The following is a 12,881-nucleotide window of genomic DNA, read 5'->3' on the forward strand; positions in this document are numbered from 1 at the left end:
CCCCCAGCACCACATGCCAGCCAGCGCGCCCCCTGGTGGGCTGAGCTGGCCACACACACACACACACACACACACACATAAATAAATAAAATTAAAAAAAATAAAATAAAATAAAATACAGATAGAAAGAGTAACTGCTAGAAATAGTGAAAAAGATGCTAAGAGACATGCTGTTGAGACTGAGAAGCTCTAATGACATCTCACTGAATTCCAGAAGCTAACAAATGAAGAAAAGTCAGTATTTCAAAAGAATTTTCTATACATGTCAAAAGGCAGCAATCTTCTACAGCCAGGAAGCTAATGGATCCCAAGCACAACAAAAATACTTCCTCCCTTCTGTTCTCCCCACCCCCACCCCCACTTCTTTTCTTTCCTTTTTTTTCTTTTTGTACAGGGTCTTGCTATAAAGTTCAGACTGGCCTTGAACTCACTATGCAGTTCAGGCTGGCCTTGAACTCAAATGTTATCTTTTTTTTTTTTTGGTGAAACCAGGGATTGAACTCAGGCCCTTGCGCTTGCCAGGGAAGCGCTATATGTTATCTTCTTGCCTCAGTCTCCCAAGTGCTAGAGTAATAGGCAGGTACCACCATCTCTAGCCTATACTTTTAAACATCCTAGATAACATCAGACTACAAAAGCAAAACATTCAAATTAATCAAAGCAGAACAAAATTACTTACAAATGATTTCCATTTAGCACTTAAAAACTAAAATATTACATGAGATCTGTACAAATACATTAGGCCTTAGCCATATGTGGCTACTTAAATAAAACTCCAGTTGTACCAGCCACATGAAAGAGCCCAATAGTCACAAGTGGCAAGTATATACTGATACCAAACATGTCCATCACTACAAAATGTATCTGACATCACCAAATTAGACTAAAAAATGACTTTTAGAAGCAACAAAGGAAGGTCAACAACAGTAGAATGATTTCTACAATAAGCTGAAAATAAAAAAGTCATCTGAGAATTCTGTAGCTAGTAAACAGCCTTTCAAGAAAAAAAAATCAGTTTTATACAAGAAAAATCTGACAGTGTTAACAAGCCTCTATCTAAAGGAAATTTTATAGGACAAACTTTGGATATACAGAGAATGATTCAGTATGGGAGAGTTGAACTCCAAGGAATGATGAACAATGAAAATGGTAAAAAGTTATTAATAGGGTATACTGATGAATGTCCATTTTGTATCTGTGTATTCAAAGAGGTTGGGATAGATATATAGTTGCATTCTCTTAATGAATAGAATGATTTGTTCTAATGGTGTTTGTAAATAGGATCACAAGTCCGCATCTTGTACAGCAATTAACCACTAAGAAGAATATATGCAGTGTATTATTTGTTGAAACTGTACTTCTGATTTGATTTGAAACTGTCTCATTGCTGTTTATCAATAAAACTTTGAAAAAAAATAAAATAAAATAAAGAAGCAGGACCATTAGAAGGAGAGAAAAAAAAAGTTATTAATAAATGTTGATTACATAAAACAATAAGGTATAGGGGAAGGGAAATGGACAGAATTAAGACATACATTAGCATATGGGGATAACTGGAGTTAAAATGTACTAAGACTCACCACACAGACCAAAACAAAACAAAAAAACAGTAAGACATATCAAGATAATATCACGTTTAACTTATTTAATCTCACTCAGGAGAGCACTATATCCAACAACTGGCAAACACATATCTTCTCTAAATAACTATATAATGGTTCTGGTAACTGACTACTGAGTCATAAACCTAGGTCTCTATAAATTTCAATGTGAACATTCTCTGACTACAATACAATAAAGTTAAAATCACAACAAAAATATAGGTAGCAAGGTTCCATGTTTAAAAATTTAAAATATTTCCTTAAAACAGTAAAAATCTATATACCCTCTATATATTTCACATCAATTTGGGTGAATCTCATATAATGGTAACTGAAACAAGCCACAAATAACCAAAGAGGGTTACTTACATAAATTAAGGTACACAATCACTGATGGTTAACAATGTATGTCATTATGTATAATAAACGTATAATGAAATAGAAGAGAGCAATTAATAATACTCAGTCTAATGGTTATTTCTGGGCAATAACAGTGGAAAGAAGATACACAAAGAGCTTTAATGGTTTTATTAATGTTTCATTTCTTGAGCTAAGGACTAGACATATAGGTGAACACTGTGTTTTAATTTTTCAAGCTCTAAAGCCCTTTAGATAATAAACATGTAATTAAAAACAAAACAAAAGGAAAAATAACTAGATATAATTGTCAAAGTCAAGCTAAAAAGTGAATGAGTGAACAAGCTGCCACTGTACTCAGGCTTACTTCTCCGGTCATCAATATTACTCCTTTCCTCCTTTATCAACCAACAAAGGCAGAATTACTCCTTTTCTGTGATTCCTTCAGGAAAAGAACATTTCTGTCTATGATCTCCCCTATATTCTCCAAAGATTCAATCCATGATGTCATCTTTTTCAATCTTGTGCTTACCCCACATCGTTGAATTTATAAACACTTGTTCATAAATTTCTACCTTATAAAGAAATAATATCAAGCAACACAGGTGAGACATTCTGCTTTACCTGCATATCACTTTTGGCAGCTTTCACAGCATCAAAGAGATCACAGGCTGGTAACTGTAGCATTTTCTGGCCATTTTGACACATAACTTGAGACCCCTTCTTTGGATGTTTTGCCACCTAGCATATTAAAAAAGGAAAGTGATGTTATACCTGCTTTCCTCATTATCACCTATAGGGGTTTAAACTACTAATTCCATACAAGACTTTAACATATTGTCCCTCATTTTATATAACTGAAATTTACATTGTTGTGAACCTTTTCTTTTAAAAAGTTCACAGACCCCCCCCTTCATCTCTATGTCCTAATGTTCTTTTTTTTTTTTTCTCTTCAATCCTAATTTTGACTCTTAAAACTTTTTAAGTCTTATCTTTCCATTAACCACATCACCTGAGCCTCTTATGAGGTCTCTTTTACTGTTTCCCACACCAGATTCAAAAACAAAACAAAACTGACTTACTGGGGTTGTTTTATGTGGTCGTTTTGCTCTTCTCTTCTTCACATTTTGTCTCAGGTTGTCTTCAAAGTCACTGCCTCCATCACCAGACAAAGAGGGACTAGCCCTATGAGGGAGTATGGTTCTCCTAAATATAGCCACCCCATTCCCTCTACATAAAGGTTAACCTTTTAGTTCTCTTTGTCTCTAACTGTATCCTACCTCCATGAGAAAAACATATCCAGATTTTTAAAAAGGGATATGCTTGTAGCAGTAGTTACAGGACAGTAGGGACAAGTCTCAAACCAAAATTTTCACTTTCTTGAAAGCCACAGAGATGAATTAGAAACAGACAGGTACAAAACAATGTCCTGACGTCCTTTCCAAATAAGGAAATCAAATCAATATTCAACAGGAGAGAGACTATTTTTCTGTGTGGAGAAAAGTCAGCATCATATATATATGTCACTCATACATAAACAGACTAATATGTACCTGGAGTTATATTTCACCTTTCGAAATACAACCATATGTTTTAGTGATTCAAATTTATAACACTGATAAAATCTGATCTCCAACAGCAACAGCACTGACAGAAGCAGAAATGATTCAGAGAAGCCCAATTAAAATAAAGAGGAGATAAAATAAATCTTGTAGATTTGGGTGTTTTTCCTGGAAAAATGAAAACAAAGACATACTACTTTAACTTTCACAGAATAAATTCATAAGCTATAACAAATAAAGAGAGAGGTAGTGGTTTGTAAAATTCCAAAAAGAACTACAGGCCACCTAAAGGGAACATATAATTTGTCAGGAAACACATAAAACACTATAACTTATTTATATCTCCCATGCATTTATGCATGCTGAATACAGAAACCTATTCAAGATAGGTTTAAGCCAGGCATGATGGCACATGCTTGTAGCCCCAGCACTAGGAAGACTGAGGCAGGAGGATCATTGCAAATTTGAGTCCAGCCTGGGCTATAAATTGAGCTCAAAGTCAGCCTGAACTGCATAGGGAAACCCTGTCTCAAAAAGACAAAAGGAAAAAAAAAAAAGGTTTAGACAGCAAGTTGCATAGTAAAGAGTCACGATGCGCTCTTCTGGATATTCACAAGGTGGAGGGCAGCCAAGAAACACCAAACAGAGCTGGAGCGCATCACTATTCTAAAGCTTCATAGCATTTCTGATGTTTTCATACAGTCCCACACATACTACAACCAGTTCAGGAAAGTGATAGTAGAAAGCTGCTTAAAATACAGGAGGCTGCAGCAAAACACTACAACTTCTCACCATTTCCACTCACCCCTGAGAAGCCAAGTCGGAGCCCTTATCTTCAGAAGGCAGACTGCTAGAAGAGCTAGAAGAAGCTGACAAAGCCCTCTGTGCATCTCCCACAGATCTTTGTTGTGAAGAGGGCACAACATTTGGGTAGGAGAAGGAGCTCTGCCGCTGGGAGGAGGATCTTAAGGTAGGCATGCTGATCCAGCTGCGGGAAGAAAGCAAGAGGCTCCTGCCCCACCAGGCCTCCATCCTGGGTCCCAACCAATCCCTTTCTCTCTAAAGGAACTGCTCTATAACTGTTAGGTGGGTGGGGTACCAAAAATAAGGCAGAGTTGCCTTAACCTAACGTCAAAGGATCAAAAACACCAAGCTTTAGTACAGCTTGGGCAACTCAAATGTCTTAGAGTGATCCAGTCCCTCCGACCCCCGCCAACAAATAATATTAAAGGACTGGGGATATAGCTCAGGAGGCCCTAAATTCAAAATAAAATTGAAAAATAAAAACACCACACATAGGGGCTGGTGAGATGGCTCAGTGGTCTAAAGCACCTACTTAGAACAAGCTCGGCAAAGCACAGGGACCGCGGTTCAATCCCCCAGCACCACATGCCAGCCAGCCCCCCCCCCTGGTGGGCTGAGCTGGCCACACACACACACACACACACACATATAAATAAATAAAATTAAAAAAAATTTTTTTAAATTAAAAAAAAAAAACACCACACATAATACCACCCCAAGTGGCTAGAGGATTCAGGGCTGCTCCCCAAGAGCAGCGACAGATACACCCCTCTTAGGAGACTTCGGAAACTTGAGAAAAAGTGAGGAAAATAACGGGATAGGAAGCACTTAAGATTTGGGGATGGTGACATTACGTGGCGCATCCTCTTTTTCCTGAAGGTAACGTCTACGGGAAACAGTAGGAAAACTTAATCAGATTTCCAACTGGGGGTTGTCCGCCTCTGGGAACACTCTGAAGTACTGACATGGCGGCCGTGGAAGGAGGGGGTGAGGTGTGTCTTTATCTCTGAGCCCCGAGCACCCGGGTGGGTGCATTCTTGAGTCAAAGGGGAACCTCACTGAGTCCGGAAGGGTGAGTTCTAGCTGAGCCCAAATGAGCAGAGATCTTTCAGGTCCCTGTGGTCACCCACCTCACGTACAGGCACCCGCCGCTTCCGTTCGTAAGACTTGAGGAAAACGCGGGAAGGCACAAGGCGCACAGTGCGCAAGCGCGAGACCAAACTTCGCGCAGCTGGAGTGTTCTCGCGAGGCTTTGGGAGTGCTAGCTCGTGCTCACCACGTTCCAGTCACGCATCTCTGGCTGCCTCGAGCAGTAACTAGTCCCCAAGCGTGAGATCCTGTCACTTGAGCGTAGGCGCTCAGGGCATGGGAAAGTTGGGGGCTGCTTTAACCCGGTGCCTCCCTAGCCCAGACCCTTATCCACAAAAGTTCCCTCTCCTTTGGCCAGGCTTTGGACTAGACTAGTAATAACTCTTTCAACCGGACTTATCTATGGCAATAGGCTGGATGCACCCAGGCCCCGCCCTTCTAGCCGGACCGCCACGCCCCCAAGAAAGACCACGCCTCCACGTGGCCACATCCCGCCCCTCTGCCGAACTTCCCCGATACATTGGCTTAATTTTTTCTCCGGCCCCGCCCGTAAAGCCGCTTCTTATTATCATTGGCGGGGCTCCGCCTCGGGCCCCGCCCCCTGTCCAGCTCTGGGCTCCCATTGTCTCCGCAGATGCCGCCTGGTGCAGCAATCGTGCTTCGTGCGGTTTTCGGAGGTCGTACTCTTTCTCTGGCCGGTCCATCGGTCCCGCGGCCAAGAACCAGATTTTGGAGTTCAGTCGGCTCTGCTTCCTCCTTAGGACCCACTTTGCTGTCCCAGCTATGTCTGCTCTGCGACCTCTCTTGCTTCTGCTGCTGCCTCTGTGTCCCGGTCCTGGACTGGGACCCGGGAGCGAGGCAAAGGTCACCAGGAGTTGTGCAGAGACCCGGCAGGTGCTGGGGGCCCGGGGATATAGTTTAAATCTAATCCCTCCCGCCCTGATCTCAGGTGAGGAGAAAGAGGAAGAGAATAGGGGTCGAGGGGTGGGGGGCGGGTCCTGCGCATCACACAATAACTCTTTTACAGTGACTGTTATAATAGTCTTTTCATCCTGTAGTAATCTCACTTCTCCTACAACTTCTTTACCAGGATCACAATAAGCCTCCTGCTCACATAATAGCTTTTACTCCGCCCCTACCCTAGGAATCCCTCTCTAGTAATTAGCACCCTCCGAAGTGATTTCTTCATAGCTAGACGCTTAGGGCTATTTCTAGGAGCCCCTTCCATAATAATTCTTGCTGAGTAACCCCACCCTTTCAAACCACCTTCGTTATCGTTCTGAAGCTGTCAGGCAAGTCATTCAGAGGCCTAGGGTGTAGGATGTTGGAAAGGGTCACCCAAGGACACCCCATCACCCTAATTTTGGCCCCCAGGGCAGCCATCAAATAAATGATCCCATGGCTAATGAGAGGGGACTTGGAGTTGGTTGAAGAGACAATAAGGAGGAGGCAGGTGGCTATAAGGGGTGCAGACAATAGAAAAAGAGAGTAGAATGGTGGAAGAGATAGGCCAGTCCCTAGAGATCAGTGGGAGATGGACAGCATGTCACAATACCCCTTGCCACCATTCCTTCCTTTTTCCTTGTCCAGGTGAGCACCTCCAGATCTGTCCCCAGGAGTACACCTGCTGTTCCAGTGAGACAGAGCAGAAGCTGATCAGGGAGACTGAGGCCACCTTCCGGGGCTTGGTGGAGGACGGCGGCTCCTTCCTGGTTCACACACTGGCTGCCCGGCACAGGAAGTTTAATGGTGAGGACATGGGGTCACCAAAGATACTTTATACTTCTTTTCGTGCTTAAAACCCCAGCAAGTTCTTGTCTCCTCTTCTTCCTCCACCCCTGCTTATCTCCAATCCCCTGCCCAGACTCTTTCCAGGACTGTGTACCCCTAATTCCCTACCTGCTAAGCCTCAGAATTGCCCATTTTCTAATTCACTTTTTTCTTCTCTTCTCTCCTCATCCCCAACCTCTTTTGCCTCTGTCATTTCACTGTTCTTTTCTCTGGCCTCACCACCTGCTCCCACTCCCTGCTTTCGCTAGAGTTTTTTCGGGAGATGCTTTCTCTATCCCAGCAATCGTTGGCCCAGCTCTTCTCGCACTCCTATGGCCGCCTGTATTCCCAGCACGCCCTCATCTTCAACGGCCTGTTTTCTCGCCTGCGGGACTACTATGAGAAGTCTGGTGAGGGGCTAGATGACACCTTGTCGGATTTCTGGGCACAGCTTCTGGAGAGAGCTTTCCCCCTGCTCCACCCACAGTACAGCTTCCCCCCTGATTTCCTGCTCTGCCTCACACGCCTCACTTCAACCACTGAAGGTTCTCTGCAGCCCTTTGGGGACTCACCCCGTCGCCTCCGCCTGCAGGTGAGGAAGGGTAACAAGGCCTGAGCTTCAGCCACCTCTGGTCTGGTAACCTCTGAACTGTGTACCACTCACCTCCAAACCAGTGACCTTCTGTGCCCCAGTCCCAGTCTGCACCTTAGCCATCTTTAACCTGGAGATCCCTGACTCAAGCATTGGTCACCTGTTTGTGACTTAGTGCTCCTTGGTCTCCTTTAACGGGATAGCCTCCTCTTCTTTGCCTTAGTTTTATACAAACACACATATGCCCTCACACCCCAGCCAAGCCACTTTTCTGCCAATTCCTGCTAATTCTAACATCTTGACACAATCTGGACAAATAAACATGAATTAGTCATAATAGCTGAGAAGCATTTTCACTCATAGCATGTCATTTGTCATCATAATTCTTTAAGATACATGACTATTCTTTTATAGATGAGAAAACTAGAGTTCCCAAAGGTGTAGATTTTACTTCCAGTAAGTGGTGAAGCTGTGCCTCATTCCCTGGTCTTCTGGCTTCAAAGTCAGGGTGCTGGTACACAATCTCCCTGTCTCCACACCCTGTGCAACACAATACCTGCAGCCCTTCCCAAACCCAGTTCCCCTTAATCCATCTAGACTGTAATTCCTTCAAATCCCTGAACCTGCCTCTGAATTCCACCTGACACTCTGTCCACTCCACAATAAGCCCATAAACCTAAACCCCACAGTTCATGCCTTGGGTATAGTCTCTTGGCCCCAGTCTTGACTGACCTCTGATAACAGGTGTGTGTGTGTGTGTGTGTGTGTGTGTGGTTTTTTTCCTCACCTTCTTTCCCTTCCTCAGATAACTCGGGCCTTGGTGGCTGCCAAGGCCTTTGTCCAGGGCCTGGAGACTGGAAGAAGTGTGGTCAGTGAAACACTTAAGGTTAGAAGGGATCCACTTGTGGACAGGGCCCAGGGAGGGAGAGGCAGAAGTGGGAGAGACCCCGTGAGGCAGAGACAGGCGCCAGCTGGAAGGAGAAGACAGACCTTCTCCTATCAGCTTCCAGGCCCTGGCCCCCCAGGGTAAATGAGGGGAGAGGGAGGCTAGAGTCAGGTCTCCACTGACCATGTTTTTCCATGATCTTCTGTAACCCCTGACCCTCTCCTGCCCTCTGCCTCATACCTCTTCCAGGCTCTAAGAGCCTCTTCATCTCCATAGTGGCCTGAGATTGGAGTACTGACCTTCCTGTGTCCCCCAGGACCTCTCAGTGACTTTTGCCCTGCTGCTGAAGGCCTCCATCACCCATCCTGTCCCTGACCTCCCAGCTTTACCTCCTTCCTCCTCACCATCCCTTCCCTCCCTCCCCAAGACAGGCTCACTCTTGTCCCTGATCGTTCCTCAGACACCTCCCCCAGTAATACCCCTCCTATAAAGCAAAATCTGTGACCAGACCCCCAGGAATTTCTGGCAGTCCTGCAATCACCAATCCTTGATGCACATGGGCCTGGGGTTGTAGGGCTGGGTAGTATATTTGGCTTCTCTTTGTGCTTAGCAGCAGGCTTGACCATGATCATCCAACGTATTTGTAGATAAAACAGCCCAGTTCTCTGCCCTCAGGTTCCTGTGTCTGAAGGCTGCCGGCAGGCTCTGATGCGTCTGACTGGCTGCCCCCTTTGCCGGGGAGTTCCCTCACTTATGCCCTGCCGGGGCTTCTGCCTCAATGTGGCCCATGGCTGTCTCAGCAGCAAGGGACTGGAGCCTGACTGGGGCAGCTACCTGGGTGAGGGGGTTCAAGAAAGCCTGGGATGGAAGAGGGTCCTCAGTAAGGCTGAGGGCTGTGTGGGGAGGGGAGCTGGCAAGGGGTCTAGAGCCTTGTGAGGAGAATACAGTTTGGGAGGGGGTGTTCCTCCAATACTTCGCTGCTTCCTTCTAAAGCCCTGGTGAGGATTTGTGGGGAAATCCTAGTTCAGTATACAACCTTAACCCCTTTTTCTCTTCCTCATCTCCTTCAAGATGGTCTCTTGCTCCTGGCTGAGAAGCTCCAGGGCCCCTTTTCCTTTGAGCTGGCTACTGAGTCCATTGGGGTGAAGATCTCAGAAGGGTTGATGTATTTGCAGGAAAACAGTGTGAAGGTGTCAGCCAAGGTATGGGAGGCAAGGATGGAGGGACACTGCGCTGTCAGCCTAGGTAGAGGGAGGGAAGGGTGGGGAGATGGGGGACGTTGTGGAATGTAAGCCCAGGTGCAGGAAGAGCAGAGGTGAGGCCCAGGGTGGGGGACAGTTTGGGCATCTGAGAAAAATGTAGAGTGGGACTGGGAACAGTGTGGGTCACCAGCAGGCTGACTGCTCCAAGGCTGACTGTCTCAAGGTCTGCTACCTGCACAGGCGTTTCAGGAATGCGGGACTCCCCATTCTGTGCCAGCCCGACACCGCAGAGCACCAGCGCCTCGGGAAGAGGCAGGCCGACCATGGAGGGCAGTGGCCGAGGAGGAGCGGCCCACGACGGCGGCAGGCACCAACCTGCACCGGCTGGTACGTGGCGGGCGCGGCGAGGTACACGGGCAGGCCGGGGTCGCAGGGTCGCATTGCAGCTGGGCCTGCCCCGTCTGTCGCACAGGTTTGGGAGCTTCGTGAGCGGCTGGGCCGGGTGCGAGGCTTCTGGGCCGGGCTGCCCCTGACGGTGTGTGGGGACTCCCGCATGGCCGCAGACATCTCGCAGGAGGCGGCACCCTGCTGGACTGGCGTTGGGCGAGGCCGGTGAGAGTCGGGCAGCGGCGGGGGGCGTGTGGGCTTCCGGGAGACACGGCAGGCAACCAGAGCCATCTGGCGCTGTGCTGGTAGGTATCAGTCGCCTGTGGTCGGGGCCTCCCCAACTGAGCAACTCCATAACCCGGAGCTAGACGTGGATGCCTTGGGCCCCGACATCCTCACGCGCCGCCATCGGCTGCAGCTCCGCGCGGCCACTGCCAGGATGAGGGCTGCTGCTCTGGGCCAGGATCTGGACATGCGGGACGCAGGTGAACCCCGCCCACTATCCCGAAGACCCCGCCTACTACTGCGTGAGCTCCGCCCCCCTGCCCTCCACGGAGAGCTCTGCCCATTAGTGCGAGTCCCACCCATTATCCATAAGCTCCACCTACTGTCCAGGAGGTCTGCCCATTATTGTCCCCTGAGCCCAGTGCCTGCTGCTCCGCAAGCACCGAGCACCGCTCGCTTCATGGCCCCATTTCCCTCTGCTCCCCAGGTTTCTTAGCTTTATTCATTCTCCTTCGTTTAAGCCTTTCCTGCTCTCCTGACTCAAGAGGTAGGGGTAAAAGACCAAAGAATGAGTGAATCTCTATCCTAGGGTGCATGGGGCCGTGGGAAGTGCAGAAATTTACAGGACGGTGGAGAAGCTTCTTATAAAGGGCTGTGTTGCAGAAGGAGAAGAGGGTAGGAAAGCTGGCAGGGTGACAATGGGCACATACCCCGAGGTCCACCTCGCACTTGCCAGGGTGGCGCTGTGCTGCTGAGCTAAATCCCTGGCGTCTCCAGTCTTTGTCTCCTCTCCCCACCCATCCTCCTGTCTGCTCTCTGCTTCTGTGTATTTGTTTCCTTTCTTGTTTATCCTCTCTCCCCATCTGGCTCTTCTTACTTCTAATTGTTTCTTTTCCTGTCTCCAAATGCCTTCTCTCATCATGCCTGCTGTTGGATCTTGCTTCCTCTCTCCCTGCTTTCCTGTCACCTCCTCTTTTACCTGTATCTCCCTCCACATACCCTTTTCTATCACTGTCTTTCTTCCTTCCTGTTTTTTGCCCCTCACATCTTTGCACCCTGTCTCTGTTCTTCTTGTAGATGAGGATGCTAGTGGCTCCGGAGGGGGACAGCAGTACGCAGATGACTGGAAGGCTGGGACAGCACCGGTGGCCCCCCCAGCCCGGCCTCCAAGACCGCCTCGCCCTCCTCGCAGGGAAGGTCCAGGTGGCAAAGGAGCGGGTGGCAGTGCTCGCTACAACCAGGGCAGGAGCAGAAGTGGGGTAACATCCGTTGCCCTTCACAGCCCTCCTGTCCTCATTCTCTTCTCTTCAGCCCTGGCTCTGCTTGGACCTCGATAGCATGGGAAGGGTGCCCTAGCATCAGAAGGAGTAATGGCCCCTTCACGTCCTCCCCCTTCAGCTGTGTCTGTGGCGGGAGGAGTCAAAGGGGCTATGGAGAGGGTGGAAAAGGGACTTTGCAGGTGAATGGCTGGGGCCCCAAGACCAGGAGATTCCCATCAGTGGGTTGGGGGTGGGTGGGTGTTCACAATATTTATTTTTTCATTTGGTAACTGGGGAGGAGGTACTAGGTTATTTATTTTATGAAGGAAGGAAGTGTGGTTTCAGCCCTCCAAGACTGAGCACTGTCTTCAGCTCCAATAAGGGGAAAAGGGAGGAATTTTAGAGTTGCTATGGGGCATGGGCCGAAGGGCTGAAGGAAGTTGAAATTGGGGAGGGATGGAACTGTAAGAGGGTGGGACACTTGGTTTCAGAAGTGGACAGAGTTGGGTGCTAATGGGCTACAGGGCAGGGGCTGGGAGTGTGTGAGTAGGCTGTATTACCCAGTGGGCCTGGGTTCTGTTGAGGTCTTTCAGAATCAATTTTTAAAAGGGGATTATTTCATGACCTCTGCCATCAACAACCATCACAAGCTCCCATTCATGTTTCTGTGTTTGAGTCAGTGTTTATTCATAAATAAATGTTAATTTATTGGACCCTGTGTGTGGCTTTCTATGCCTTCATCATCCCTCCCAAGTCCTTGATTGTTGCAGATGTCCCAGGGGATCTGTGATTGGCTGTTTCTGTCTGCTTCTTGCCTTTTCTGGACTCCCCACCCCCACCCCAGTCAGGCCAGAGGGATTGACCTCTGGTTTCCAGGTTGCCCACAAGGGCCGAATAACTTGCACCATAAAGTACAGAGCATTATGGAAATGAAACTGGAGCTGCATAAAGAAGCACCTTGTTGCCTGCAAAATTAGCTTTAAACACAAGGCAGGCATTTCCCACGTCATCACAGCATTGCCCCAGCCTTCAGGGTGGGAGTTCTTGTCCTCTTGGTGTCAGCCCCTGGCTACCCTGACAATGTTTGCTTTCAATGCGCTCTCTCTTCTTTTTCTTTTCCTTTGCTTTCTTCTGTGCTCTGAATGAC

General features: G+C 47.6%; 2 protein-coding genes across 2 annotated transcripts in view; one reads left to right on the forward strand and one right to left on the reverse strand.

The window, feature by feature from the left end:
- The window catches only part of Stag3 (stromal antigen 3), a 29,038-nt gene extending 22,921 nt beyond the window's left edge, over positions 1 to 6,117 (reverse strand). Inside the window, 4 exon segments of the mRNA XM_023714320.1 lie at positions 2,583 to 2,699; positions 3,041 to 3,143; positions 4,326 to 4,508; positions 5,933 to 6,117. Of these exon segments, the coding sequence (XP_023570088.1) occupies positions 2,583 to 2,699; positions 3,041 to 3,143; positions 4,326 to 4,508; positions 5,933 to 6,117 (588 nt within the window).
- On the forward strand, positions 5,990 to 11,939 carry Gpc2 (glypican 2). Its single transcript, XM_004630509.3, has 10 exons — positions 5,990 to 6,362; positions 7,004 to 7,162; positions 7,453 to 7,775; positions 8,581 to 8,661; positions 9,337 to 9,499; positions 9,733 to 9,863; positions 10,104 to 10,250; positions 10,336 to 10,475; positions 10,560 to 10,735; positions 11,553 to 11,939. The coding sequence occupies exons 1-10, from the start codon at positions 6,197 to 6,199 to the stop codon at positions 11,810 to 11,812; spliced, it is 1,746 nt and encodes a 581-aa protein (XP_004630566.1). The 5' UTR covers positions 5,990 to 6,196; the 3' UTR covers positions 11,813 to 11,939.
- Positions 11,940 to 12,881: the final 942 nt, after the last annotated feature.

This window comes from Octodon degus, unplaced genomic scaffold (assembly GCF_000260255.1).
Source record: "Octodon degus isolate 3935 unplaced genomic scaffold, OctDeg1.0 scaffold00035, whole genome shotgun sequence".
Taxonomy (NCBI): domain Eukaryota; kingdom Metazoa; phylum Chordata; class Mammalia; order Rodentia; family Octodontidae; genus Octodon; species Octodon degus.

Excerpts from the sequence above, each read along its gene's own strand:
- Gpc2 (XM_004630509.3), top strand. The coding sequence starts at position 6,197 with ATGTCTGCTCTGCGACCTCTCTTGCTTCTGCTGCTGCCTCTGTGTCCC. Across the intron at positions 6,363-7,003 it reads CCCTCCCGCCCTGATCTCAG|GTGAGCACCTCCAGATCTGT; the intron begins GTGAGGAGAAAG and ends TTCCTTGTCCAG. Across the intron at positions 9,500-9,732 it reads TGACTGGGGCAGCTACCTGG|ATGGTCTCTTGCTCCTGGCT; the intron begins GTGAGGGGGTTC and ends ATCTCCTTCAAG.